Source organism: Capsicum annuum, chromosome 2, assembly GCF_002878395.1.
Source record: "Capsicum annuum cultivar UCD-10X-F1 chromosome 2, UCD10Xv1.1, whole genome shotgun sequence".
Lineage (NCBI taxonomy): Eukaryota > Viridiplantae > Streptophyta > Magnoliopsida > Solanales > Solanaceae > Capsicum > Capsicum annuum.
This window is the reverse complement of record NC_061112.1, coordinates 145,400,604-145,428,279: the sequence shown is the minus strand read 5'-3', so window position 1 is coordinate 145,428,279 and position 27,676 is coordinate 145,400,604. Positions and strand designations below refer to the sequence as shown.

The 27,676-nt window shown below is 33.8% G+C and overlaps 5 protein-coding genes across 6 annotated transcripts; 2 read left to right on the top strand and 3 right to left on the bottom strand.

Annotated features, from left to right (window-relative positions):
• Positions 1–2,886: 2,886 nt before the first annotated feature.
• Positions 2,887–4,224, top strand: LOC107860262 (protein IRX15-LIKE). Its single transcript, XM_016705543.2, has one exon. It carries the CDS (start codon positions 2,979–2,981, stop codon positions 4,044–4,046), a length of 1,068 nt encoding a protein of 355 aa, XP_016561029.2. The 5' UTR covers positions 2,887–2,978; the 3' UTR covers positions 4,047–4,224.
• Positions 4,225–6,580: 2,356 nt separating this feature from the next.
• Positions 6,581–10,865, top strand: LOC107860261 (probable 2-oxoglutarate-dependent dioxygenase At3g50210). 2 transcript variants are annotated; one of them, XM_016705542.2, is made up of 12 exons: positions 6,581–6,802; positions 7,245–7,360; positions 7,744–7,862; positions 7,945–8,008; positions 8,887–8,954; positions 9,120–9,178; positions 9,291–9,456; positions 9,597–9,616; positions 9,694–9,740; positions 9,967–10,047; positions 10,124–10,213; positions 10,314–10,865. In XM_016705542.2, exons 1-12 carry the CDS (start codon positions 6,769–6,771, stop codon positions 10,440–10,442), a joined length of 993 nt encoding a protein of 330 aa, XP_016561028.1. In that variant the 5' UTR covers positions 6,581–6,768; the 3' UTR covers positions 10,443–10,865. The 2 variants fall into 2 exon arrangements, with proteins under 2 accessions (XP_016561028.1, XP_047263324.1); XM_047407368.1 differs by lacking the exon at positions 6,581–6,802 and adding an exon at positions 6,868–7,105.
• Positions 10,866–14,958: 4,093 nt separating this feature from the next.
• LOC107860260 (rRNA methyltransferase 1, mitochondrial) lies at positions 14,959–16,961 on the bottom strand. Its single transcript, XM_016705541.2, has one exon. It carries the CDS (start codon positions 16,464–16,466, stop codon positions 15,024–15,026), a length of 1,443 nt encoding a protein of 480 aa, XP_016561027.1. The 5' UTR covers positions 16,467–16,961; the 3' UTR covers positions 14,959–15,023.
• Positions 16,962–17,154: 193 nt separating this feature from the next.
• Positions 17,155–20,561, bottom strand: LOC107860259 (tRNA-dihydrouridine(16/17) synthase [NAD(P)(+)]-like). Its single transcript, XM_016705540.2, has 3 exons — positions 19,956–20,561; positions 19,333–19,439; positions 17,155–18,138 (listed from the first exon to the last, which is right to left on the bottom strand). Exons 1-3 carry the CDS (start codon positions 20,298–20,300, stop codon positions 17,421–17,423), a joined length of 1,170 nt encoding a protein of 389 aa, XP_016561026.1. The 5' UTR covers positions 20,301–20,561; the 3' UTR covers positions 17,155–17,420.
• Positions 20,562–25,661: 5,100 nt separating this feature from the next.
• On the bottom strand, positions 25,662–27,642 carry LOC107860258 (probable WRKY transcription factor 7). The gene is made up of 3 exons (XM_016705539.2): positions 26,694–27,642; positions 26,192–26,317; positions 25,662–26,077 (listed from the first exon to the last, which is right to left on the bottom strand). Exons 1-3 carry the CDS (start codon positions 27,389–27,391, stop codon positions 25,918–25,920), a joined length of 984 nt encoding a protein of 327 aa, XP_016561025.1. The 5' UTR covers positions 27,392–27,642; the 3' UTR covers positions 25,662–25,917.
• Between the last annotated feature and the right edge of the window lie 34 nt (positions 27,643–27,676).

Sequence of the window (27,676 nt, the reverse complement as noted above, 5' to 3'; positions counted from 1 at the left end):
TGTACTTAGAAACGCTTTCAAAATAGGAAATGTATGATTAACTCGTAGAATATAAGGATATATGAGTTGGAGGAGTGAAAATTAATGGAGGTGGTACAAGTGCTGTCACTTTTTTGACTAATAACGCACCCTTTAAAGAAAATCATGGCGTGATATCTTCTGAGGTGAGTCATACCTTCCCTGCCAATTTGACCTTGCTTGCCAAAAATGTACAAACTTGTTTTAAAAAATTAAATTGTTTTTAACATATATGTATATTTATTTATTAGTGATACAATTTAATTTGCAAATTTAAATACTGCATAACTAAGACAGTCCAGTTTATGATAAGCCAAATGTGCATGATACATATACTTAACTAAAAATTAATATACATATATAGTAAAATATTAGAGAAAATATCAACTTACATGGTGTTTTATAGTTGTTTGTTTGATTGCGACAATGGTAAATGGTAGCTGGGCGGTGGTGTGATTGTATATAAAAATTAAAGTATTAGAGAAAACTCTGTTGGGAGCACTACCTCCTGAATGGGGCCCTATGCGAATCCAGATTAGTCGGGCTCCAATGCGAGTATCGGAAACCGGATGAATCTAATCTTCTGGAGAGTAGCTGAGGGAAATGGCATATTTCCTTCTTTTCTTAAAGTCCAAACTTTCAAGGCCTCAATCAAAATTTTCCACCCTTTAATCCTTCTTTTCCCAAAAGTAGCGTCTTTTATTTCATAAAAAGACGATTAATAATCCACAAGACAAATGTATTGGGACACCAAAAAAGGTTCTTTACCTCTAGAGTTGTCTTTTCTCCTCTATCCTGGGCCTATTTACAAAGCTAATGAGAATGTTTTCACCTTTATGCAATTGAGCAGCCACTAATTGCCAATAATGGAATTGTTATTAGCAAATTATGGCACACTTGAGTAGAAATTACTCTTGTGATTTGTGGAAGAGGATGATAATTCATCATTTGATAGGGATCCGATTAATCTAACATTTAAGATTTTGATCGTAGTATCCTCATAACATACCACGAGACAGCACCAATAGTGTACTATGTGTGATTTGAACTATATATGTAGAACTATAAAACATTACACCTATCGTTATAAAAGAGCAGTGGACTCAGACTCAGTGATCCCTTATTTACAAACTTAAATTTCTGAAATCAAAATCAATTACAATGACTGATGCAATGTTGAGATACATGACAATGTCTGAGGCTGAATTTCCATAATGCTGGCTGGCCCAAGTCTATAGTTCTATTTGAAACTATGTCCTCATCAGTGCTAAGATTTCATATTAATGACATCACAAGGCCCACAATAATAATTGTTTTTGAACAAGGCCCCAACATTTCTTTCTTGAAACTGGCTCTTTGTTTCTTGCTATATGGAAGTTATTACTAACGTTCGAAATTCATAGATGACACAGACAATTTCAGAAAATTAATGTGCACCAACAGGAAAAACTAGCAAACGTGGGCTTCATTAATCATGACGTCACTTCAACTATTTTTTTGAATTCTTTCTTAAACTGACCAAATTCAATTGAGGAGATTCTATATAGGTTGCATTGTATGGAAATTGAACCCTTTTGCACTGTGTCGTAGTGGGACAAAATAAGGATTGGTGAAGATGTAGACTTTATTGAATTTTATATTGAAGCTTAGGACTCTGACAACAAAATTTCAATAGTAAACGTGAGTCCGTAGCAAAGGCATGTATAGATTTAGAGAGTTTTCTATTTTAGTTGATTGTTCTAGCTGACCTAACATGATAGTTGGCACCTTGCATCTAGAATTTATCACCCAGCTGACGTCCGATCCCTCTTTTATCTTATCTTATTCGTTTTCTAATAGGAGTTTGAAGATTTGAACTTTCGACTGACTGATTAAATGTATAAAAGTGTAAGAGATGAAAAAAAGATTAAAGGTAAAGAAGGTTCACCAACTGAGAAAGTTTCACTCATCTGAAAACAAGTGTCATCTCGCTTCTAAACTAAAGAATTAATAAGAAGGAAAATACAAGAATTTAGTCAACCAACCATAATCTATACTTACTCCTTTTTATTTTCAGCTTCACCACAAGTTTTTGGATAACTTCGAGTACATTTGGGAAGTATGATCGGCTTAATTAACTAAAGACGAACGTCTATGACTATGTATGTATAAACCTAGTAAAATATATGAATACTTGTTTTTCTTGTGTCTAGAGTATGCATCAAGGCCCGGTGAAAACAATTGATTGCATGGAACGTCCTATATAAGTTGTAAAGATATGACATTTAGACCTAAGCTGAAATCCAGCTCAACGGAAGGATATGACATTTGAGCCTAACTCAATCAAAAACTAGCTCAAAGATGATGATTGCCTAAATATATATAAGTAGACCACCATTCCGTTCCCCAACCAATGTGGACTTGCAACTTACTTTAACATTGATACCAACCAACGTGGACTCTAACTCACTCCAACATAAATAAACATGTGGTCAATAATTAAACAACGGAAGTTGCAACAAATTAGATACACTTGAGAAGTTAGAAGTATATGTCATCAAGTAACTCTAAATTTTATAAGATACATGTTTTCTTAGTACAATTTTGTAAGATACATGTGAAGGTATTTTAATGTATTTAATGGAATATGATTCGCCTGCTCCAAGAGTAAAATGCCAGTTTAATATTTGTAGAGGTTACGTGAGAAATAAAGATGGAATGAGCAAGGAAAAGCGACTTCCTGCTTGTAAATTAGTTACTCAGTCACTACCAAATACCTTCCCTTCAACTACTCCATTTTCAATATTAACACATTTTTTAGCTGAAAAAAAAAAGTAAAAAAAATACTAACAATAAACAAGGTGGTTGGAACAAAACTTGAGTTAGCCAATCACACTGCCAGATGGTCAACAAGTCAACTTCTTATTGCCAACGACGCTTTGCTAGTTTGCTTTACTTAATCAAATATTGGTGGGATTTTAATGTCACGATTAATAGTATTAATCTCCACCATCTGCCAATTCATATCTATCCTATACTTTAAAAACACAGCTCATTTTTCTCTCAAGAAACTCATCCCAACTTCCAAGAATTTCCAATCCAAGTTTTACGAAAAAATAAAGATGAAGAATACTCTTGGAAGTAGCACAAAGCTTATACTACTCCACCCTTATATCCAAAAACAAGGGAGTTCGAATCGTTTTTGGGCTTTGGCTTTTGTGTCATTCTTGACGCTAGCTTTTCTTCTTACCTTGATTTATACGAGGGAGTCAAAAATCACGACCTCTATAGCTGTTGCGTCTACAATTACTAGTACAAGTACCCCACCATTGTCTAAGGCTGTGGCTAGGGCCCTTGTCCACTATGCATCAAATTCGAATAATACAGAACATATGTCTTACACCGATATGAAACATATTGCTGATGTTCTTCAAAAGTGCTCTCAGCCTTGTAATTTACTTGTTTTTGGACTTACTCACGAGACCCTTCTCTGGAAAGCCCTGAATCACAATGGCAGGACGGTTTTCATCGATGAGAATCGATATTATGCTGCTTACATCGAGGAAAAATACCCGGAAGTTGAAGCATATGACGTGCAGTACACGACTAAACTGAGTGAAATGAAGGAATTGATTGCAGGAGTTAAGGAACAGGTGCGGAATGAATGCAAGCCAGTGCAGAATCTGTTGTTTTCGGAGTGCAAGCTCGGGCTTAATGACTTGCCAAATCAATTCTATGAAGTGGATTGGGATGTTATTTTGGTTGATGGTCCAAGAGGGTATTGGCCTGAGGCACCAGGGCGAATGTCAGCTATTTTTACGGCTAGTGTATTGGCGCGGAGCAAGAAAGGGGGAAATCCAAAGACGCATGTACTTGTGCATGATTTTAACCAACAAGTGGATAGAACTACAAGTGATGAGTTCTTGTGCAAAGAGAATTTGGTGAAATCAATGGACACATTGGGGCATTTTGTGTTGGAGAGAATGGATGCTAACAGCTTTCAATTCTGTCGCAACCATAACTCAACAACAGCAAGTTCGTCTTCTTAGATGTTTACGCTGTAATCATCTATCGCCTATCGGCTTTATTTTCTGTTTCCTGTATTTAAACATGTCGCAAATTTTTGGATTTGTTATGCTAGGGGAAGGAGGGGACACTCTAAAAAAATAATTTCTGTCAAATGTATTCTTCCTTGAATGAAAAAAAAAGCCAACTGTTTTGTCAAAACTTTGGGTACTTTTACTAGTGCAATTTGCCAAAATCTTTTAGCTCGTGCTGATGAAACAAAAGTGCCAACTATAAACATATTATACAAAATTTATAATACATTTTTATACGAATATGCATTCACTGTCCTTAAATTTCAAATGTGTCTAAAAGATTGAACGGGAAGTGCCACTCTTAAAGTATTCTCTTATAATATAAGAGACAGCTTCCCGTCGTTCTGCTTGCCGACATTCAGCTGTTTGCTTCGTGATTTTACTCTATCACCATTAATTAATTATTATATATTATTTATATATTAAAAAACTAATACTATTTAATAACAAAATAAAATAGACATATATATCATGTTCGCTTCGGTTGCTTCAAACGTAATTTTACTGTATCTAACCCTAATTAATTTTATTATATGTCATTTATGTATTAAAAAATTAATAATATTTAATAAAATATGACATGTCTTCTTCAACTACCTCAACCGTAATTTTACTGTATCTTCCTAATTAATTTTATTATATGTCATTTATGTATTAAAAAGTTAATAATATTTAATAAAAAAATTAAAATAGAGATTTATGACATGTCTTATTCAGCTACTTCAACCGTAATTTTACTGTATCATCCCTAATTAATCATTATAAGTCATCTAAGTATTAAAAAAATTAATATTAAAAATATTTAATAAAAAAATAGACATTTATGACATGTCTCCTTCAGTTGTCTCAACCGTAATTCTACTGTATCGCCGCTAATTAATTATTATAAAGTCATCTAAGTATTAAAAAATTAATAATATTTAATCCTAAATTAACTTGACGTCTTATATGAGGTGAACTTAATTTTTTTCCGAAAGTATTTTTGTATAGTAATTTTGCCATATTACTTCTAATTAGTTATTATAAGACATTTAAAACATCTCTGCTTTGTTGCTTCAATCGTCATTTTACTATATCACCCTAATTAATTATTATGACTATCTAGGTGTTGTGCCACTTAAATTGGAGTAGAAGAAAAAGTATTATAAATCATAATAATTAAAAAATTAAATTATTTAAACAGTATAATTGACTATCAATGCCAAGAAATTTTGGACAAGGATAATAATATATATTATTTAAAAATTACATACAAGGTATTATAAATTACAATAGTTAACAACTGAAAATATCTATAAAAAATAAAAATTAATATGTTACATATTTCAAAAGAAATACGTAAACAAATACTATATATTACAATAATTAACAACTTTAAAAATTTAAAGATCAATTTATTTGTTTTCGCACAACTTCATTGGTCCTTTCCCTTGCCTTATCTTTTTCATCCATTTTAGTTTGTTTGTCTTATTTTTAAAATTTGTTATATATTTCAAAAAAATATGAAAAAATTCTTGCAAATCACAATAATTATCTAAATTTTATTTGTGTCACATAAATTAATACTAAAAAATAACATATATATAACACGGGCCTTCGATATCTAGTTTGTAGAGGAATCATAAATTCCAGAATGACTTCAATCATAAGAACAAGATTGGAAGTTTCAGAGTTAGTTTCACTCTTTGATCTTAAGGCATATTAACATTTGTCAATGTAAGGAAAAGATTCTTGCCGTTAAGTCATTAACAATAAGAACATACGAGACAACTAGTCCCCTCATACATATAATTTATAAACTTCTAGAATTTTGTGTTTTTTTTTTTGTTGGTTCGCTTTTCTTTCTTTCTTTTTTATAAGATCAATAATTTCACACAAAATAAGAGAAATGGTTCTTTTATATTTGAGGATATTTTCAAAAGAACTTCTTACGTACACTCTTAAGTAGTTTTGGCCCTTTAGATTTATTAAAAGTGAGCAATTTTAATTTTCATAAAAAATGTTAGGACTCTGATTACGAATTTTAAAAAGAAATAAGTAAGAAAAGTAGTTAATTAGAAACACTAAATAAATAAAAAATAGCAAAAATTGTAAAACCATACTTCCAAATGTGAGTTCCTACTTCCTATCAAATAATTTGTTTATTTTTCATCAAATAACCATTTTTTTTTAAATATTAACGGAGATCAAAAAAGTTACTCCCTCCGTCCCAAATTGAGATGACACATTGATTAAAAAATAATTAATAACATGGCTAGTTTACCATAGTGCCCCTATCATATAATGTTTACATTTTAATTTGAAGAAAAAATAATTAATACAAAAGGTAAAATATGAGAATTTTTTATTTTTTTTTATCTCTTCTTGATTAATGAGAAAAAAAAAAGTAAAAAGGAAAATTAAATTAGAAAAATTGGAAGGAGTAATTTAGAACGGAGGAAGTAATTTACAACTTAAAGGACGAAAACTAATCAAAGAGTATATATAAAACACTAGTGTGAACCTTACCCGAAACATAAAGGACCATTTTTATCATCATTTGCAAATAATTGTTTTGGGACACCAGGAATCTTATCAAAAAGGTAACTCTAGTGACGTGACAGCTGATAGATTCCAGCTGCATCAGTTCTAGCAAAGCTAAGCACAAGTACATAGAAAATTCCGAATCACCATGGCCACGGATTTCAAGTCCATCCCTATAATCGGTCTGAATTCATTTTCAGTTTCATTATTTACTTCTATGTTTGGTTGAGGTGGAGTTAGAATTTTAAATGTATGACTTGTTTTATTCTACAAAATGCTGTTTATTGGATTCTTGATAAATTATTTATATAAACAAATATAGGATTTAAGTCAAAGTTACTGACTTCTGCAGAATTTGTAGTCGAAACTCTAGCTCTGCCCATGGTTTTGGACATTGGTTCTGTGCAGTGGCGGAGCCACAGCCGACGAAGGGTGGTCAGATGACCACCCTTTGTCGGAATTTTTTTTTGAGTATATAGATGCAGGTGCACCAGTGCTTTATTTTCTTTTTTTTTTTAAACAGTTCTTTGTCCCAGGGAAAATATGAACACTCTTAACCAATAGTCTAGCTCCGCCACTGTTCTGTGGAAATGAAAGTTTTTTTTGTTTTTTCATGTGAGACAGATGTAAGTCCTCTTTTGGAGAAATGGGATCATCCAAATATTGCTCAAGATGAAGGTGTAGCTCAAGTTGTTAGACAATTGGATCAGGCTTGTAGAGAAGCTGGATTCTTTTATGTGGTAACTGTTCTTTTATCCTTCTAATAATTGAATTTATGGATGTTATTTGTGGTCTTAGAAATAGCCTTTCCCAGAAATGCAAGTCTAAGACTGCGTACAATAGACCTTTGTGGTCTCGCCCTTTCTGGGACCCGTGCATAGCGGAAGTTTAGTGCACTGGACGGCCTTTTTAAAAAAAAATAAAATTGGTGGTCTTGATTGCAGCCTAATTTTTGTATCTATCCAATTTACAAATTTTGGGAATTAGTGTGCTGTCTCTGTGAAAGAAGCTAAGCTTTTACTGAGTTTTAAGTTATGTTTGGATTTTTCCGTATAAATATTTTGATTGTTGTGGGATCAATGTCCATCTGATCTCTACTGGTATCTGTTTCGCAATCTTGCAGAAGGGCCATGGCATCAATGTTTACCTTATGAACGAGATTAAAAACATTACGCGCGAATTTTTTCGTCAGCCTATTGCGGAGAAAAACAAGATCAAACTTTCTGCAGAAACTGGATATAGGTTTATTCCTTATGTTATCTTAAACTGTGACTGTTTCAATACATTATCTTAACTAATGATTGCTTACATATCTTGAATGCAGGGGATATCAAAAAATTGGAGAGAATATAACCAAAGGGAAACCTGATATACAAGAAGCTATTGATGTGTGTTATAATAATTACTTATGCCCCATATAGTAGAGAAAGTAACTGTCCCATGCCTAAAGTTTCTGAGTTAGATTTTGATTTGCACACATTATGCAGTATATAGTTTTTCGTTATTATTGGCGAACAGTTTGGAGGTTTGGGAGTGTGTCCTCCAGTTTATGTTTTTCTGCAAAACTGGAACGTTTTGAATTACTGTGGCTATAAGATATTCTAGACATGTAAATATGTAATCTTTGGATTCGAGGGGTGGACTAAAATGGGAACATCAAACTTGTATGGATAAAATGAGTTGCAAAGGCAAACTGTTAATGCAAGAAATACTATGCCCGTGGTATTTGTCTCATCAAAGTAGCTTGTGGTGAAGACAAAAAGAGCAGACTTATTTGCTGCTGTTCGCCTCATCTTGGTCATATCTTCTACATGCAGATCATTTAAATGTCTAACTATACGAGTATGTGTGTACCTTAAAAAAGTGAGCTTTTAAACAATGTACACATTATAGTGCTATTCCTATTTACCCTCTATCTCGGGGTATTGGGGCTCATTCTCTTTTAGGTGAGGTCGGGTTTCAAGTAATCCGGTTTCTGGCTCAGCTGTGAACTTCATAACAAAGTAATTAACAAATTGCTTAAAGGGCCATTCTAGAAAATGAGAAGACTTTGTTTTTGCTGTTAAAAGGCCATTCTTCAAATATGGACATCATTTCTGCAGTTTGCAATGCTATAGATGTGAACTCTCTTGGAGTCACTTCCTGTAGCACATGTGTCCTGACACAGTTTTGTAGGAGTACTTTAACAAACAATTATTAGTAATTGTGCTATTACTGTTAATCATTTTTGATGCGTTTTCATCTGAATATCATTTATTGGTTCCAGTGCTATAGAGAAGTGAAACATGGGATGTATGGAGATCTTGGAGCTGTTATGCAAGGATCCAACAAATGGTAGGTTAACAAGTTACTTATAATGCACGGCCTTTGCAATTACCCTCCTTTGTTTCCCTTTGTACATTTAAAACCTTGTTATTAAATCCCATTGGTTTATTCTACCGACTGCTAAATGACTACTTTGGATTTTGTTTAGCCTAAGTACATTGTTTTCACATGCAGGCCAAGTTATCCTCCAAGTTTCAAGCAGGCAATGGAGGAGTATATTGACCGCTGCACAGGTGCCTTACTCTGTAGATTACCTACTCCTTTGCATCTTTGCAGTGACTGAAAAGAAATTTCTACACTGGAGCTGAAAAAAATCCTTGAACTTTTTTATTATATTGCTGACAGACCTATCACGAAAGATAATGAGAGGAATTGCTCTGGCATTGGGTGGATCAGCGGATGAAATGGAGGGTGAAATAGGTGGTGATCCATTTTGGGTCTTGCGAGTAATTGGCTACCCTGCTGCGTCCATTTCAAATGGACATGATAAGCCTGAGAATGATGTTGGATGGTAAGTCGTGATGTTGGTTGTCACTTTTCTCTCTTTTTTCAGATTTTTTTTTTCTGTTATTGGTGCATGTCTTTTCCAATTAGTGATGTTCTTGCTTCCTGTGTTGTACATCTCTTTGCTTGGAATCAAATAAATCTCAGTGGCGCCCATACAGACTATGGTAAAGCTTCTGATCTATACAAGGATAGTACCCTATCCCCACTGATCACCAATCATGTTTGTTTTCTTGGCTTACAGGGCTATTGACATTAGTGAACCAGGATGACGATATCGTTGCGCTTCAGGTATTATTGTGTCCCTTGTCCAATTTGTTTCCTTCTGTCAGAGCTACTGAGGAAGATTGGCTTTCGAGTCCTTAAAGCATGCTTACTCCCTAGATTTACCTTGTAAAACCTCGTCTTACATCATTGTTTTATAATTTGTACTTCATCTTGATTTACAGGGCTGAATTGCTGATGAAATATATATACTCATTTTGTTTCACTACTAATCATTTCGAATATTTTTAAGGTGAGAAACAAATCGGGCGAGTGGATATCAGCACCACCTATCCCTGGCACATTTGTGTGCAATATAGGAGATATGCTGAAGGTACTTAATTTTCTTTGCAACTCTTTTCATCATTTTAATATTTCTTAAGTCGTTCTTGTATTCTTGCTATTGGTAGATCTTATCAAATGGAATTTATGAATCAACGTTGCACCGGGTCATCAATAACTCTCCCAACTATCGTGTTTGCGTGGCCTACTTTTATGAGGTTAAAGACTTTCTTTTTTCTTTTGTGATAACTCAAGTAAAAGAATGATGGTATGTTTTAATGTTAGTTTCTGATGATTCGTATTTTATTTCTCGTGTAGCCTAACTTCGATGCTGCAATAGAGCCACTGGATGTGTGTTTAAAGAAGACTGGTGGCACCAAGAATTTTGAAGGAGCTGTTTATGGGAAGCATTTGGTCAGCAAAGTCACCACCAATTTTATTCTGTAGGCCAAGACCGACTTTACCCCTCCTCCTTTGGTTGGTTAGTTCAACTGGTTTTAGTAAACAATTCAGTACTGGATGGACAATGTAACTCATGCTTAATTAATAGTATAGCTTTTCATCTGTTCCCCCCCCAACCAAAAAAAAAGTATAGGCCTCAGCTTCCCTACCCCCCCCCCCCCCCCTTTTCCCTACCCTCAGAAAAGTAAATGGAAAAAAAGGAAGGTTCCATTCCTCAAAGAGAGTATCAATTTGACCGGTCCAGAATTTAACTAAGATATTTTGGGCAAAAATGATATATGGAACATTTGAACTTCACTCTTGTTTTGCCACCAATAGTTACCTTCATGTTTGAAGGAGCATTTTAGGAATCCATAATGTTCTTCCTTTTATATTACCACAATATTATTTTGTCTTTTGGCACGTTCACATTTGTTTTGCTGCAAGTTTTCATTCAGACTTGTTATGTATTGTTAGTTTGTTACCATATTCCCCTCAAGGTATGATTAGTCATCAAAAAAGAACATTGTCTTGCCTTAATAATCATTGATCATTAGTTTGATGTATTGGGGCTCAAACCCAACGTATTACCCATATAAAGGTGTGTTAAGGTTATAATATAATGAGACTATAATCCAACATCATTACCGTGCACCAAGACTCAAATTCGATGTTTTATTTTTTTTGATGCGATTAGACTTTGAATCCTTTGTACTACGCTCAACAAATGTCATATGATAAGCCAAAAATCAGCAATTAAAAAACATGAGAGACATCATAGATAACTTTAACAATTAAAATACAATTTAACCAACTTAATTCATTATGGCACAAAATTTATTCCTTTATGTTCAAAAGCTAGGATTTGTCCCTTTCTTCTTTAATTGCATGTCCGGGGTTTTTAGGGCAACTCCTATATAGATTTACACCATTATGTCACATTTATTGATGTTTTCAAATTTCACATTTTATGGAGACCTATGTATAGATCAAATATTCTTTGGGTTCTAATAGCGTAAAATACTGACGGGCGTGTATAACTTAACTTAAACTCTTTTAAAAGTCATCCACAATGGGATATTCTTTTTTCTATATATGCTGCACTATGTACTTTTGTTGAATGAAATACAGTACTACTCGAAGCACCAAGGCAATGGATTTCAAGTCTATCCCCATAATAGGTTTGAACATTCCTCCACTGTCTTGGCCTGTTAGTATTATGGTCTATTTTTCATTGCATACTAGTATTAATTTATGTTCTCTTCTTGGACATGGTATTGAAACTTTGCCTTAAAATATTTCGATTAATTTTAGTAGTATTTCATATGAGACAGATATAAGTCCACTTTTGGAGAAGCTGAGAAATTATTCTTCTCCAGCTAATTTTTCTTTCTTACATTATTTAACATAGTATAGTTGGTCAAATAGACAAGGGACGACGAATATATTGGAATGCAGATTCATCTGAACTCAGTATTTTCGATTTACATATGAAACTAGTATGTTCTCTGTTTGGCAATGTTGCAGAAGGGGCATGGCATCCCTGTTTCCCTTAGGGAAGAGATCAAAAGCGTTACACGTGAATATTTTGCAGGAACTGATATACAAGAAGCTATTGATGTAAGTTTATATATTCGGAAAAGGGTCTAATATACCCTTCAACTATTGAAAATGGTACATAAATATCCTCCTTCCACCTTTAGTCTCAAAAATACTCTTCCGTCCATCTATTTGGCTCAAAAATATCCTTAATATATTAGAAATGGCTCAAAAATGTCTATTGGTTCAAAAATGCCCCTCCATCCACCTATTTGGGTTAAAAATGCCCTTAACATTAAATTTAAGTCCAAAAATGTCTCCTCTTTTTAACAAATTCGGATGTGGAATATAATTTTTTTAAAATTAAATACATGACATTATTTTTGTTGGTTCACATGTAATTAGACTCAAATTCATTCACAATTTAACCCATTCAATATACTCCCACAAAAGGTAAGTGTACGTCTATAATATAAATAACAAAAATTAAGGAATCGCTTGAATTGCCACTATGGGAAATTAGATTGATTATATAACAACAAACAACAACATATTCAGTATACACCCACAAAACACGTCTGAAAAAAGTAAGTGTACGTCCGTAATATAAATAACAAAAACTAAGGAATTGCATTATCTAATAAAATCTTAATACAAAATAAAGCGTGATTATAAAGATATAAAGCCAAAGTAATTAACTAATAATTAATTACATAATATTAAAAGGGAGAACCAAAATAATTATTTTTCATAGGGTTATATTCTACTATTTTTCTATCAAAAATCTTTGTAAAATATTTAATTTCCATCAATTTGCTGTATTTTTTTCTGCAGGCTTTCTCTAAGTCTGAGCTGTATTTTTTAGCACGCATGCACAACGATGACATAAAAAAATATTTACTTGATTAATAATTGAAGGCAAATAAATATATTAGGAAAATAAAAGATACATTATCTTAAAAGGAAGAGTCCCTCGATATAGAATTATAAAATAAATAATAAAATAGAGTAAATTTACACAATAATAATAACACACCCAGTGTATTCTCATGCAATAGAGTCTGAAAAGAGTATAAAATATACGCAGTTCATATGGTGGCAGAGCCACCTTTGCTCCAGGGGTTCACCCAAACCCCCTTCTACGAAAAATTATACTATTTTTATATTTATTTTTACATGGTTAAAAATATTTTTTATGCATATATAGTAGATATTGAACCCCATTCGACTAGTTCGTATTATATACTTCTGAACCCCCTCAATAAAAATTCTGACTCTGCCACTGGGACTGAGTCCACACCACTTCCGCAGAGGTAAGGTATTGGTATGTCCACAATCATGCTTACCAAAGTATGTCCAAATGCATTCCTTTAGGATTAGGTGCGAGTTATGATCATTATTCAATCAGATCTTTTAAAATTGATTTGATTAATGGGTTAAATTGTGAGTGAATTTGAGTCTAATTAGATGTGGACCAATAAAAATAATGTCATGTATTTAATTTTAAAAAAATTATATTCCACATCAAAATTTGTTGAAAGGAGGAGACATTTGTGGATTTAAATTTAATGTTAAGGGTATTTTTTATTCAAATAGGTGGATGGAGGGGCATTTTTGAACCAATAGATGAAGAAGGGCATTTTTGAGCCATTGCTAATACATTAAGGATATTTTTGAGCCAAATAGATGGATGGAAGGGTATTTTTGAGCCTAAAAGTGGAAGGAAGGCATTTGTGTACTATTTTCAATAGTTGAAGGGTATATTAGACCCTTTTCCGTTATATATATAGTAATTACTTTATTCTAATCATTTATAAATCAAAAAAGGGTCTAATATACCCTTCAACTATTGAAAATGGTACACAAACACCTGATATGCCTATAACTACAGTAATACTAATTGCCTATAACTAAAGGCATACCTGATATGCAAGAAGCTATTGATGTAAGTTTATATATATAGTAATTACTTTATCCGAATCATTTATAAATTGATTATGCTCTACTCAAAAACCAGAAAAAAATTGTTTTTGCTGTTAAACTTGGAGACTATTCTTCAACTATGGCCAACATTTCTCACATTCTCAATGTTATAGAGCGTGAACTTCTCTTTTATTTCCACATTATAGGAATTATTTCTTTAATAACTATTAATCTCTCCGTTCCAATTTATATGGAACTATTTGGACTACACATAAGTTTTAGACATTTGTGCCGCTATAAATCATCTCATTAAGAATAAAATAAGAATGTCAAACTGTCTAAATATTAAAAAATGGCATTCTGTAGACTAAAAAAAAAGTGTGTCAGATAAATTGGACTTAAATTGAATAGTAATTGGTGGTGTTCTATTTGTAAATCACGTTTGATGCATTTTGTCTCAATCTCATTTGTGGCTATAGAGAAGTAAGAAAGGATCCAACATATGGTAGGAAAACAAAGTTACCATCTTGTTATGCATTTGGTATTTCTTTGTTTTGTTTGGCCTTAGTATGTACACTGTTTTTTCATATGCAGGCCAGATAACCACTTCAAAGTTCAAACAGTTGATGGTGACCTTTGAACAGGTGCTATACTGGTACTGACTTGGCGAATATTTGTGCTATACTTCTATTAGATCTATCACGTAAGATAATGAGGGGAATTTGTGTAGCATTGGGTGGATCAGCGGACGAAATGGAAGGGGAAATAGCTGGTGATCCATTTTGGGTCTTGCAAACAATTGGATACACTGCTGCATCTATGTTAGATGAACATGATAAGGCTGATAATGTTGTTGGATGGTAAGTTATTGGGAGTTATTGGATGGTCCTGTTATTGCTATATCTCTTTTCTAACAAGTGGTATCAATCTTTTGCTTTCTGCGATCTCAACCTATTTTCTTAGATTCAAGTAATTCTCAGTTGGAGCGCACACAGACTATGGTAAAACTTCGTCATCTTTTTTTGCATACTTCCAACTGGAAAGTGTTTTAAAGTACTCCTTGCAACAGCACAAATGGATATCATTGAAACAATCAAAACTAAGCGTCGCAAAATTACATTAGCTTTAGTTGTTTTTGCTACCAATCAAGTGATGAAGAAGCACACCTGCTGCAACACTTACATTCAAGCTTTCCACAGCCATAAAGGATTTAAAATTCTGGCCTGAAATACTATTATCACACTCAGCATCCTCATCTTGTCCAGCAATTATATCCACGGGGATATTTCCCGGAATTCTAACTAATTCAGTACATGACCGCTCCACCAATGGCCTCAGACCAGTTCCCTCACTTCCCAAAACAAGGATTGTAGGAGCACCAGGCACAATCTCATGCAATGGAACAGCTCTTGAAGAAACGGAACCGCCTAGGACCCGCCATCCATTTTCTGCCGAAGAAGCAAGGAATTGCATCATATTCTTGCAAGACCTCAGCTCCATCAATTCAAGTGAGCCCGCACTTGCTTTGCTCACTACCCCACTCAGCGGTGCAGAGTTCTTAGCACATAAGACAATCCCAGAAGCTCCGAAAAAGTAAGCAGACCGTATGATTGCACCCAAGTTCTGAGGATCAGTAACCTCATCCAAAGCAACCCAAAGGGAAGTAGTCTCTTGTTCCTCAATTGAAACAGGTTCCAATTCCTTGATGGCAACCATTTCCAATGGAGAAGCATCGAGGACCAGTCCCTGATGGGGCCTGTTATCAGTAATCATATTTAGGTCATGTTTAGATACTTCCTTTTTCCCTAATCCAGCTTTATCCGCCATCGTCAAAACTCTCTCAAAACCTTTCTTATCCTTCTTCTTCCTGTTATTCCCACTCAGATCCAACCCTTGCTGAATATACAAACCATAAAGTTCCCTTCTTCCAGATGACAATGCAGCTAAAACAGGTCCAACACCATAAATTCCCTCACCAACCATTCTTGGTAGGGTTGATTCCGTCGCCTCCTTCCATGTCTTTTTACCCCAACTATCTTGATTGTTCCACCTTCTAACCTCTGGCCTATCCGATCCACCCGGTCTTACTTTAACTCGATTGAACCTGCTCTTAATCTTATCCCATCTCGGATCATCCATTTCATCTTCTTCTTCTTTTTCTTCTCCACTATAATCCTTAAATTCTACACTCGAAACACCGCCTTTAAACAACTTGTCAGCCGATTCCTCCCAAGAAGACCGGTTTGCAACCACCTTTTCAGGCCTTTTAGCTTGTTTGGCTTTATCTTTTGCAAGCCAAGGAAGACTCTTTTCACTGCCCGAAGTTGAAAAACTTCTAGCAGTAATTGAATGGTGAGATTTCGGGCGAAACTCTACACATGAAAAATTCATAGATATTCCCAAGTTCCAAGGGGGTTTAATGATGAAAAAGATTAAAGATCCATACCGATTTAAATCATGGGTTTGGGTTTTCTTGCTAAAGCATTTCAAGCTAAAATTGAAATTGTGCGTTGGGTGGCATACTGCTAGTAAAGATTGTGGCTTTGAGGTGTGAAACTGTTTTAGCATAATCGAATATTGTGATTAAACCTAATTGAAAATCAATGGCAACAACTTAGATACCTTTTTCTGCATCCACCACTTCTTCAAACTGCTAAGTGCTAACCTTGTGTTAGGGTTTATCCCCTTCTGCTATCAAGAAAAGGCCCAAGGGCAGGTTTTAAAAAAAAAAATAAAAATAAAAAATCAGAATAGCAATATGTTTTATGACCCTTTCTGTAATGGTTCAATATAATGTTTGTATGAACTATATATTATTTACTGTCGATTAATAATAATTTCATTGTATTTGACGAGATGATGTTGTATCGTAACCAATAAAATATTAAAATATCCTTAGTTATTGTATATGTCCACAGGTATAGTGAAGAAATAAGAATGTACCGAACATTAATAAACAATGAAAATGATGTAAACGCGAGGGACTAGTGAAATCAAATCCTAACGAGCATTTTTCAATGCATAACCGTAACCCATTTTAGTAAAATGAATAACAAGTGCCAAATACAATGTTGCACTATACAAGTTAAAACCCAACAGAGAGCATGGTTCAGTCCTCACATTCGAGTTTTCAAACTAACAGAGAGTAAAGTTGTCTACATTGTGCTCAACACTTACAGCAACCAGTATGGAAAATAAACTAATGAGGATGAAAGTAGAGTTTTTGATCATACGATCAACGCACTATTGCATAATCTCCCAAGTAATCAGTTCAAGTGCATCTATTGCTTAACGATTAGCCACCTTACAAATAATTAGTCTGAATACAATTCAAGATGTGTAAGTTATCATAATAATACAAGAAAAATGTCAACATATAATCATACAAAACATGAGGGGAAAGGCTGAAATACGTTTAACCCTGCAACTACTCTGACCAACATTAATAAGTGTGTATTTTTCAAAGCACAAGCTGGAGTGAAAAAATTGACCGGCAAAAGCTGGTGGCTTCACCATAGCAGGTCAATTTGCAGTCTCGTGAGTATCTTTCACATAAAGTGGTATTCTCACCCCAAGTTCCCTCAATCGATTCACTAAATCATAAAGAAATTCAAAGGTGAGTTTGTATTGTTTGTTAAAATCCTCTCTCACACTTGGTTGGATCCTAAACCACTCTCCCAATAACTTGTGCACGTGAGAACGAATGATTCTCCAAGGCACTGGATATCTCTCACAAAACCTCAAATATTCTATCAGTAACTCAGCCTGATCTAGCTTATCATCTTCCTTCATTCCTGCACTGCCCAATCCCCATTCAGCAGTTCGATATCCAGCAAAGAGGGCTGGATTCTCGAGAAGAGGATCCGCTGAAAGTACCCCATTGGCACCAGTTTCTTCCAAACAGCTGTGTACATCATTGATGTGCCTTATATTACCATTTGCCAGGACAGGAATTCTAACCACATTTCTGACAGCCTTGATGGCCTCCCAATTGGCTCTGAATTTCTTCCCATCTTTTTCATCCCTTGTGCGTCCATGCACTGCTAGAAGTGAACAACCTGCATCCTCCAACATCTTTGCATAACTGAGTGTATCTTGCAAATTAGGGAAAATACGGATTTTGCATGATACTGGAACAGTGAGATTGTTAGCCAACTTTTCTACCAGAGACTTGACAAGTGAGAGATTATCCATGAGGAAAGCTCCATAATTCCCACGTTTGGCAATCCGCTGAGGACACCTGCACAGCAAGTAGTACAGCTTAGCAGACTGAACTGACAGAAAGGGTGAAAGGAAAAATGATCTGCACTGATAACACAGTAAATATAACAACAAAATCTGCAGTCTTGTGCATAGAAAAGTTTAAAAGGAAATGCAAAATTAAAATAAAACCAAAAATCTTGATTTGAATGAAAACCTGCTCTTACCCATTACAAAAGGATGTCCCTTCACCACAACATAAGCAAGCACATGAACTCAAATGGCAAGCAGAAAAAGAAAATATAGAGCCAGTTACGGTCTCTCACTCATGCATTGGAGCTTCTTTCACTGTTTTGCAAAGTCTACTCTAGACTTCATTTTCATTTATACAAGTCGCAAATCAGACCTATGCAAGTACATAAAGACCTTAGAGTCATCAGAATGAGGTTTATATGCTTTTTTATCTTATAGTTCTAGGTGCTAAAGCTTTCCTAATTTCTTGTTTCAATTTCTGATCCCATTAGATCAACAACACAACTGGAAAACTTACCAAAATCCATCAACGTCGTCGACTTCCGTGCCATGGTTTAGGTAAAGCGTGTCTTGCTTCTTATTCTTTGATTATTCTTAGGGAATGCTTAACTATTTTTATTCCTTATTTTCTTTGCTTCCACTACCTTCTATCAGACACCGCAACTGGATCCTAATCGAGTAAATAGCTCTAAGAACAAGTGGATCCTAATTGCTCCTTTTGTTAGCTGTGGAATCAAAACGTGCACATTCATGTCGGTGCAACTTCAATTATCATTGAGTACTCAATACGTTTTTAGACAGACGCCTATCCTTTAAAATTCAGGTACGAATAGAGTATATGATGAAGTAGCACATTTCATAATAAGAGTGATGTTACAGAAGACTCTGTTGGATAATATTAACAGTTAACACAAAATCCAGAGGAACAAAATTAAATTGAATTTAACACACTATGGAAACTTATTCAATATTCAAATGTGCCACCGTCTATATTTCCATAGAATGATTAGCATGGAGACTTTAGATTGTTACTCTATATGATCGTCAATACTCAAAGCTGGTAAGGTAAAGCTTAACAGGTTGAGGGACACAAAATTATCACCGGAATGACATAACCAAAGTTTAGACTAGCTTGATGAACACGGTATATATTATAAAAATCAACGCAACTTGATTTGGTAACATTGAGAATGAAGTTTACCCAAAGTTGATGTCCACATAGTCACAATAGGGTTCGACTTTTCGAGCTGCTTCCAGCAAAGTCTCTGGATTGTTTGCGCAGAATTGAACAAAAAGTGGACGGTCCTCCTACATAAAATAAAGTAGAATCAGCTCAAATACTACAGTATGGAAGAATGCGCACAAAAAAAGCATGAGTCCAACTTGACAAACTGTACAGAAACCTCACCAATCCAAGTGAAATTCTTTACCATGAAGAATATGGTGAACAATTCTCATGTTAAACAATTACATACAAAACTAAGAACCGGATAAATCAAAACCAATAAGCTCAACATGAACATTATTATTTTCCAAATTGTATGCCACCAGACCTAGGTGATTTTTCAACAACAACTTACACATTGTAGTCCTACTAATTGAGAGTGGGTACGCAAACATTACCCCTACTTTTCAGAGGTAGAGACCGTTTCAGATAGACCTCAGCTCAAGAAAGTAATCCAAAGCAGTCCAGCAAGAGAACAAATGGAAGTGAAAGCAACACAAAGCAGACTGAACAGATACTACATCAGAATAATCCGATAATTAACTAAAAGTAGGACATAAATGTAAACATGACACTAATGACAAGCAAGTAGATACTACCTTGCAAGTGGTAAATTCCACGGATCGATACTTTCCATCTTCGGTGAATAAACGTGAGTGAAGCATAGGAGTATAAGCAGCATCTGCACCATATTTTCGGCACAAAAGTCGAAAAGGAAGCTCCGAGTTGTCAACCATTGGTGCTACAATAAACTTAGGCTCGCCTAGCTTCTTCCAGTGAAACCACGCTCTCTCTATCCGCGATTCTCCTTTCAAGTATGCATTTGGACGATTCATTGTCAAGTACTGCGTCTCTTCTAGATCCTTCTGTTCCAACGGAATGGAGCAGAGACAGTCGTCGTCTTCAATGACTTCGTTGTTGAGGTTTATGGTTTTGGTGGCCATCAAAACGGCGGAAACAGGTCGAACCTATTGAATGGGCAACGGGGACGGTTACGCAACCAATCGTCGCCCCGCCGCCTTTTGCCGTTGAGATACAGTTAGCATCGGGGCGCTGAAGGAAGATAGATTCACCTTGATTAAGGCCCGGGTCCAATTCTCTTGGGTTAAAGGCCCAATTATGAGTATTGCATGGGCCAAGCATAATTTTCAAGAAACATAGCGTGGTTATCTGTCATGGTTAATGTATGTAACTATTTTTTCAATATGGGCTCTCATATTTGAATAGAGTATAAATAACATAAAGGAAAAAATATATAAAGTAACATACGTAAGTATTAAATTACAAAAAATAATAATATTTTTATCAAATTACATTTTGTAGCATATATATTTGTATGTATTTATATTTTTGTAGTAACAGTTTGCAAAAATACAAAATACATATCGATCATAAGGGCAGTAAAAATCATATGTATTTGCATTTTTATAGCAACAGTTTGCAAAAATACAAAATAGTACTTGCTATATCATGTAATTATAAAACTATTACTAGAAACTCATAATTAGGGGTATAAGTATGCTATTTCTGAATTATGCCCTAACAGAAATACCAACCATTTTGAAAGGGCAAAATGATCTTATGGACCCTTGTATTAAGTCGGTTTTGTAAGTTGGACACTTCTACTTACATGTTTGTCATCTGAACCCTTGAACTCACTAAAAAGTAATATTTCAAACCCTTTGACTGTTAACTTTGCCTATGTGGCTTTAAATGACTAACTAGGACAAGGAGAATGTGGTCACTCACATGGGGTGCGAGTGGGGTCAATTTTTGGTCAATTTTATATTAAAATAACTAAAAATAATTAAAAAATAATAGTAAAATTAAAAAATAGCCTTTTTTTTTCTCAATCATTTTTAATTAAAAAATATTTTTCAAATTTTAAAAATAATAAATTTTAAAAATAAAAATAAAAAACCCCCCATTTCCCCAAACCCCCTCTCCGTCCAACCCCCACCCCACTCCTCAGCCACCCTCCCCTAACCCCCTCCCCTGTCCAACTACCCCCTCAACCTCGTCCAGCACCTCCCCCCCTCCCCCCGGTCCAGCCGCCCCCACCCCACCCTTCACCCCCGTCCCCCATCCATCCATGACTGCCATGGGTGTCATGGCATCACCATTAACATCCCCCGCCCCTGCAGCTCTCTTCATCTCTCTTCGTCCCCTCACCCCCACAGCCATAGCTGCCATAGCCATCACCATGTAAATATCTCTCTTCATCTTCCTTTTCTTCATCATCATATATGGCAGATTTCTGGACAATTCCTGAAGAGGGTCTTTACTTTTTTTTTTTTTTTTTAATCTTTTTTTGGTCAAGTCTCTTTGCTGTGTTGATATTGTTGTTGTTATTTATCACCATCACCATTGATATTGTTGTAGGTTGTTCATTGTTGTGGAAGATATTGTTGTTGTTGTTCTCAATTTAAAATTTTTATTTTGTTTAGGATTAATTTGTAACTTTTACAAATTTACTAAAGATATTTAAATAAAAATTAAAAATTGTTATGTTTGTGAATATAAATTTATAGTTCAAACTTTAAATTAATTGGAGAGAAATTTCAATTATTTGGAATAAATTTGATGTTTAATTAAATTTATTGTGTTTGTGTATTAGAATTTATAGTTAAAATTTTAAATTAATTTAAATAAAAAAATTATTGTCTTTGTGTATTAGAATTTCTACAATCTATAAAAATAATTTATTTAATTATTTTTTTTAAAGATATTCAAATTTAAAAATAAAAAATTCATTTACGTTTGTATATATGAATTTATAGTTAGAAATTTAAATTAGTTGGAGAAGAATTTTAATTATTTGGAATGAATTTGATATTTAATTTGTGAGCAAAAATAAAAGCATGATTATTTAAATTTTTCTACAATTTATAAATTTTTTTATTTAATTAAATTAATTTTAATATTTAATTTGTCATGTAACATTTTAAAAATGACTTGAAATTTCATGAAATACTTGAAAATGATGTGGCAGGTGACGTGGCACACGTGGTAGCTTATGTGGCAGCTGACGTGGGTGAGTGTGTTACACTCTCCCAAAATGTGTTTACAGTTGTTTTTTAGTGGGTTTGGGGGTCCAAATGACAAACATGTAAGTAGAAGTGTCCAACTTAGAAAACCGACCTAATACAGGGGTCCAGAAGATATTACACTCTATCCCACTTTTTAATTATTTTACTCTTTCTCCCTATTAATAGACATAACATAACCGACATATACATAACACTCTGTGTATATGTTGAGATTTCTGTAATATGTTTAGGAAGTTGGAATTTTTATTAATATTGAAAACATAAGTTGTGTATTTATGTAATTTTTAGTTAAATAAAAACAACGTATATATCATTTCTAATTAAAAGCAAAGAATTTTCGTTCAACCTAATTAAAAGTAAAGATTTTTTTTTTCACCTAAAAGCAGCGTACATGATTATTTTTTCCTTTGGATATTATTATATTTTCTAACTTCTTCTTCGCCAATTCATCTTTAAAATTGACTAATTTCTCCATATCTGCAATATTGATTAGGTTTTAAAGTAATTGTTATGTTCGATTCAAATGACTGACAAAACTTAATGTAAAAGTTATTTTTTATTTGTATATGTATGTACGTATGAATGTATTGAGTATATGTTTTTTGGATGTATATATTATACTTTTGTATAACTATATATGTATACAAGTTTGCTTTGTGTTGGTACACACATACACACACATATGTATATATATATATATATATATATATATGTATGTATGTATGTATGTATGTATACGATTATTATGTGTTGTTTTTCTATTTTTTTATTTTTTTTTAATGTTATGTGCTGGTTCATACATGCATTATGCATACACAGATATGTATATATCTGCTCTGTGTTTGTATATATGTGCGTGAGAGAGAAAGAGCATATTTATAACTATTTTTATATGCATACGCTGATTTTTATTCATTGTGTATTACAAATCATAATGGGTATCAACATATTCATGATACTCAATTTGCTCACACACTTAATTTACAGGATTTAAATTTTAATACACAATAATAATGAGAGATGTTAGAGAAATAAAGAGAATGAATTACTCTTCTTTCCCTTTTTATCTCTAAACGTAACTGAAATAACAATAAAATCTGTTAGTTATTTGTATATTAGGATTCTGAATACATATGATTACTAATTGAAGTCTATAAAACATAATTGTTAAATTTAGACTAATATTATAATTATAAGGAGGTTCGATCTCTAAATATTTTTTTTTTTTTTTTTAAAAGTGTCATCCGAAAATTCATAATTTTCATTTTTGGTTAACAAAAAAAAAAAAATACATCTCCCCGATGACTATATGACATACCGACCTTCGATATGTATTTTATTTTTACTAGGTATCTACCCAAACTAGCCTTCAAAGATCGGTTTTGGAGTTCCATTCTCGGCCTCATTTTAGTAGAATGTTCAAGTGAAATAAGTGATAAAATTATTGTTATGTGATCAGGAAGTTATGAATTCAAGTCGTATGAACAATTTCTAACACAAATATAAAGTAAAACTGCATACAATAAGCAAACCTTGTAGTTTAATCATTTTTTTTTTTTCAATTGCCTATATGGCGGAGACTTGAGTGAAGCGGATTGTCCTTTAGTATTGTCTTTAAGTGCATGCGACAGAGTTTCAAACTTTATTGCGTGCAATAGCGGGAAATCATCAACGAAAGAAGGGCAGAAAATAAGACGACGATAATGACCACGAAGGTTTGACAATGATGGTCGATGGACACACCCATACAATACGACGATTCCCATGCATGATCAGCAGCTTTGACGTCCAGCAAATCTAGAGAAATTATTAAACGAAAGTAGCAGAAAAACAAAAAGGTAGGTCCCCCATTCTTTGAACCATAATAATAGCTCATGAATTCTTCAATCAACCCATCTGCTCTTCTTTGACTTTTATGAACCAAAAACATTGATTCATAATTTCCATCCTCCTCTTGTATGTGCGTGGGGTTCAAGACTCTTCGCACCAACCATTTCTCATATGTTGAGCCAACTGCTTTTGCTTCAAATCCAATTCTGAAAGCAACAAAGCATCTAGAGTTTTTCAAGTATGTGGTCATGTAGCTTTCATCATGTACTGCCTATTAATATTTCTTGGGTCATAGGTGTAAATTAACTAAAGGTTGATTTAGGTTTAAGTTTTGCAAGATCAATTGAATCCATTGCGTTCAGCTTGAATTATGTATATTCATATAATAACATCACATACATTTTGAAATTCGAAGCCATTAACTCTAGATTTGGATTCCTCTTGAATGGACCTTCGAATTCATCCTCAAAAATCTTTAGCATGAACAATATAATAAGGTAATCCAACATCTGCTAAATCAAGAATTGAGGTGGGTTTGATGATACGATATATTAGAAGTAACTCAATCCAAAAAAACTAGCTAACTTATCGAATGGTCCAACATCATGTTAAAAAAACAACTAACTCCTCCTAATTTAACAAATAAATATTTATATGACATAACAATGCAAATCCACCCTTTGCAATTCACACACCACAAATGTTTTTGCATTTACTTTTCTCCTCCATTACTAGTATATGTCATTAGTATGGTGAGTTGAAAAGTAAATTAGCCGTCCCCATTTTCCCAACTACCAACTTCTCTCTCCTCCCTTATAATTCCATCTTCCACTCCTTTCCTTTTTGTTAGTCAACCGTCCCAAACACGACATTAAAAAAGACCATATATATATATATATATATATATAGATAGATAGATAGATCAACAAGGTTGTTCCACTACGGCATCTTATCATATTTTTGACCAAGTCACTTTCTTGCTTTTACTTTTTGATGATCAACCATTTATTACATTAGACTATCTAAAGCAAATAATGACAATAACACATTAATTTTAAAAAGAAAAGAAAAAGATAAGCTATAGTTACTACATCATCTACATTAAATGATATTATGTCTCTATATTATTTGATCAATTAAAAAAAGGGTAAGTTAAGGATCCGAAGACAAAAGCAAACTTAGTAAAAAGTAAAATAAAGAAACCAAAATGCATGTACTATTTCTTTGAATTATTTAAGCGCACCTAATCCATTATCCCCGCCCCGACAAAAATAAAAAATAAAAAATCAACCCGTCCTTTAATTATGCTTGCTTTTGACTAATACTTGTAAATTGATTTAGCTTATTTTAGCTAAAGCACAAAAAGAGTTTACATGTTCATACCAAGTGAATCTAATTATTTGAAAAATAAACCAGCTAATTAAAGTAAAAAATTTATTTACAGTATCAGCGTATAGAAGTTGAATACACTAGAAACGAAGTAGCAATCCAGTTTCGCAAAAATAAAATACGTAATTACGATACGTAATCTCCTTTGAGACATGAGAACGTGAATTACTCAACAGACTGATTAACTAGTCTAATTAACAGCCAGTTTACATTGATCGGAAAACCCTTCTTCTTTTCATGAGGGCAAACAAAGCTACACAAATTTGGATTCACTAGCATTATTAGTTCTAACTTAAGAAGATTCTAAAATAAGACTACTTGTTTCTGCAACAGAAAGTGAATGATTATGTTCTCCTTCATATGTAACAATGAGCATAGTTGGATCATCCGATGCTCTTTCAACATGTTTGCGTGCTGGACACCCTCTTACACTGCTACACTTGTAGTATCCCCTGTTCATGCCAAAACAAAAAGAAAATTATTTAGACTCCGAAAAATAATTTTAAAAAATTATGAAAAATATTCATATAAGATATTAATGAATTTGGTTTTCTATGTATATATACCTTGGATGTGGAGATCCTTTGATTGGCTTCTGTCCATATTTTCTCCATGAGTAATCATCAGGTGGAATATCTGCCAGTTTCATGCTTATTGCCGGTACTCTAATTACCCTCTTCAGCCTTAACTTCCTGTCAAATTAAGTTAAAAATTAATTTATTTCACTAATACCACCGTACTGGACTATATGAAAATTGACATAATTAAGTAACTAAAAATGTTTTTTACAGCTTAAAATTTTACATAAAAATCATGAAATGATCATTGTGCTCGTTAAAAAGAATGAGGACCAACCACGTTGAATACACAATATGTAAATAAAAATATTTTCTCTAATAACTTAATTCACAATTCAAGCGGTCTTTTTTTATTAAAAAAAATAATTAGTAGTAGGCGAATGAGGAAGGAGCGAGGATATTATTATAACGTGGGATCCGACCACTCACAAAGTCAACTAAATTTTTCGGTTCAAATGGTTATGGTGATGAAAAAGGTGCATGTAATTACCTTCTCTTGGAACAATGGCATCTACCAGAGGGTCCACTGCACTTGCCAGATACAGCATTTTCTGATAAACTACACTTTCTTTTCAGTGAAGAAGAAGACAACGGAGGCTTTCCAGCAGAATTAGTGACTTGAGAGGAAAGATTGGTAATCTGGAAAGCTGCTGAAGATGAAGAATGTTGTTTACTCTCCGTATCCCCTGTCAACGATGATATATTGAACGAGTTTGTACGAGACATCTCAGGTGAATATGAGAAACTAATCGTCTTTGGTGGAACGAGAGGGTTATAATGTTCATAGGATACTAAAGGGACTTGTTGGATTGGAGTTGGAGAATAAACTTTAGTGTCGACGATATCTTTGTTACAATTTGTTGGTGAAGGGGAAGTGGTAGCAGCTAAAGGGGCTCTTCTGAATCTAGCATGACCAGTTCTGTTTCGATCTAGAAGTGAAATTACCTTCTTGAACTTTGTTACTGCTGCATCAGCCACTAGTTCGATCTCCATGGGGGATTTATTTTGCTGCTGAATTTGTGGAGATTTATTACGAGACAACATTCTGATGAGTTTCTCAACACTCTCTAGACCAGAAGCGGCTTCTTGAACAACTGCTTTTTCTTCCAATTTGGTTACGAAGTTGATACAATTATTGCTGCTACTATTGCTAGTGTTTCTATAATCCATCATTAAGTCCACAGCCATTATAGCTAATTCAGACAAATGATGACAAGTATAGTGATTTTGGGAAATAGAAACATCAAATGAATTGTTGGGAAAATTAGAGTTTGATAAAGAGTCAAAGTGATGGCTTTGGTGAGGTTATTTATTGTATAAAAAGATGGGAGGGGAAGAAAGAAAGTTGTGATAAAGTAAACAGTAGGTGACTTACCTGTCACTCTAATCTAACTTCTGCCTCGTCAAATTTAGGTGCGAATCCGATCAATCGGACACATACATTGCTTTGGCCTTTTACGAGGTCTTCTTTAT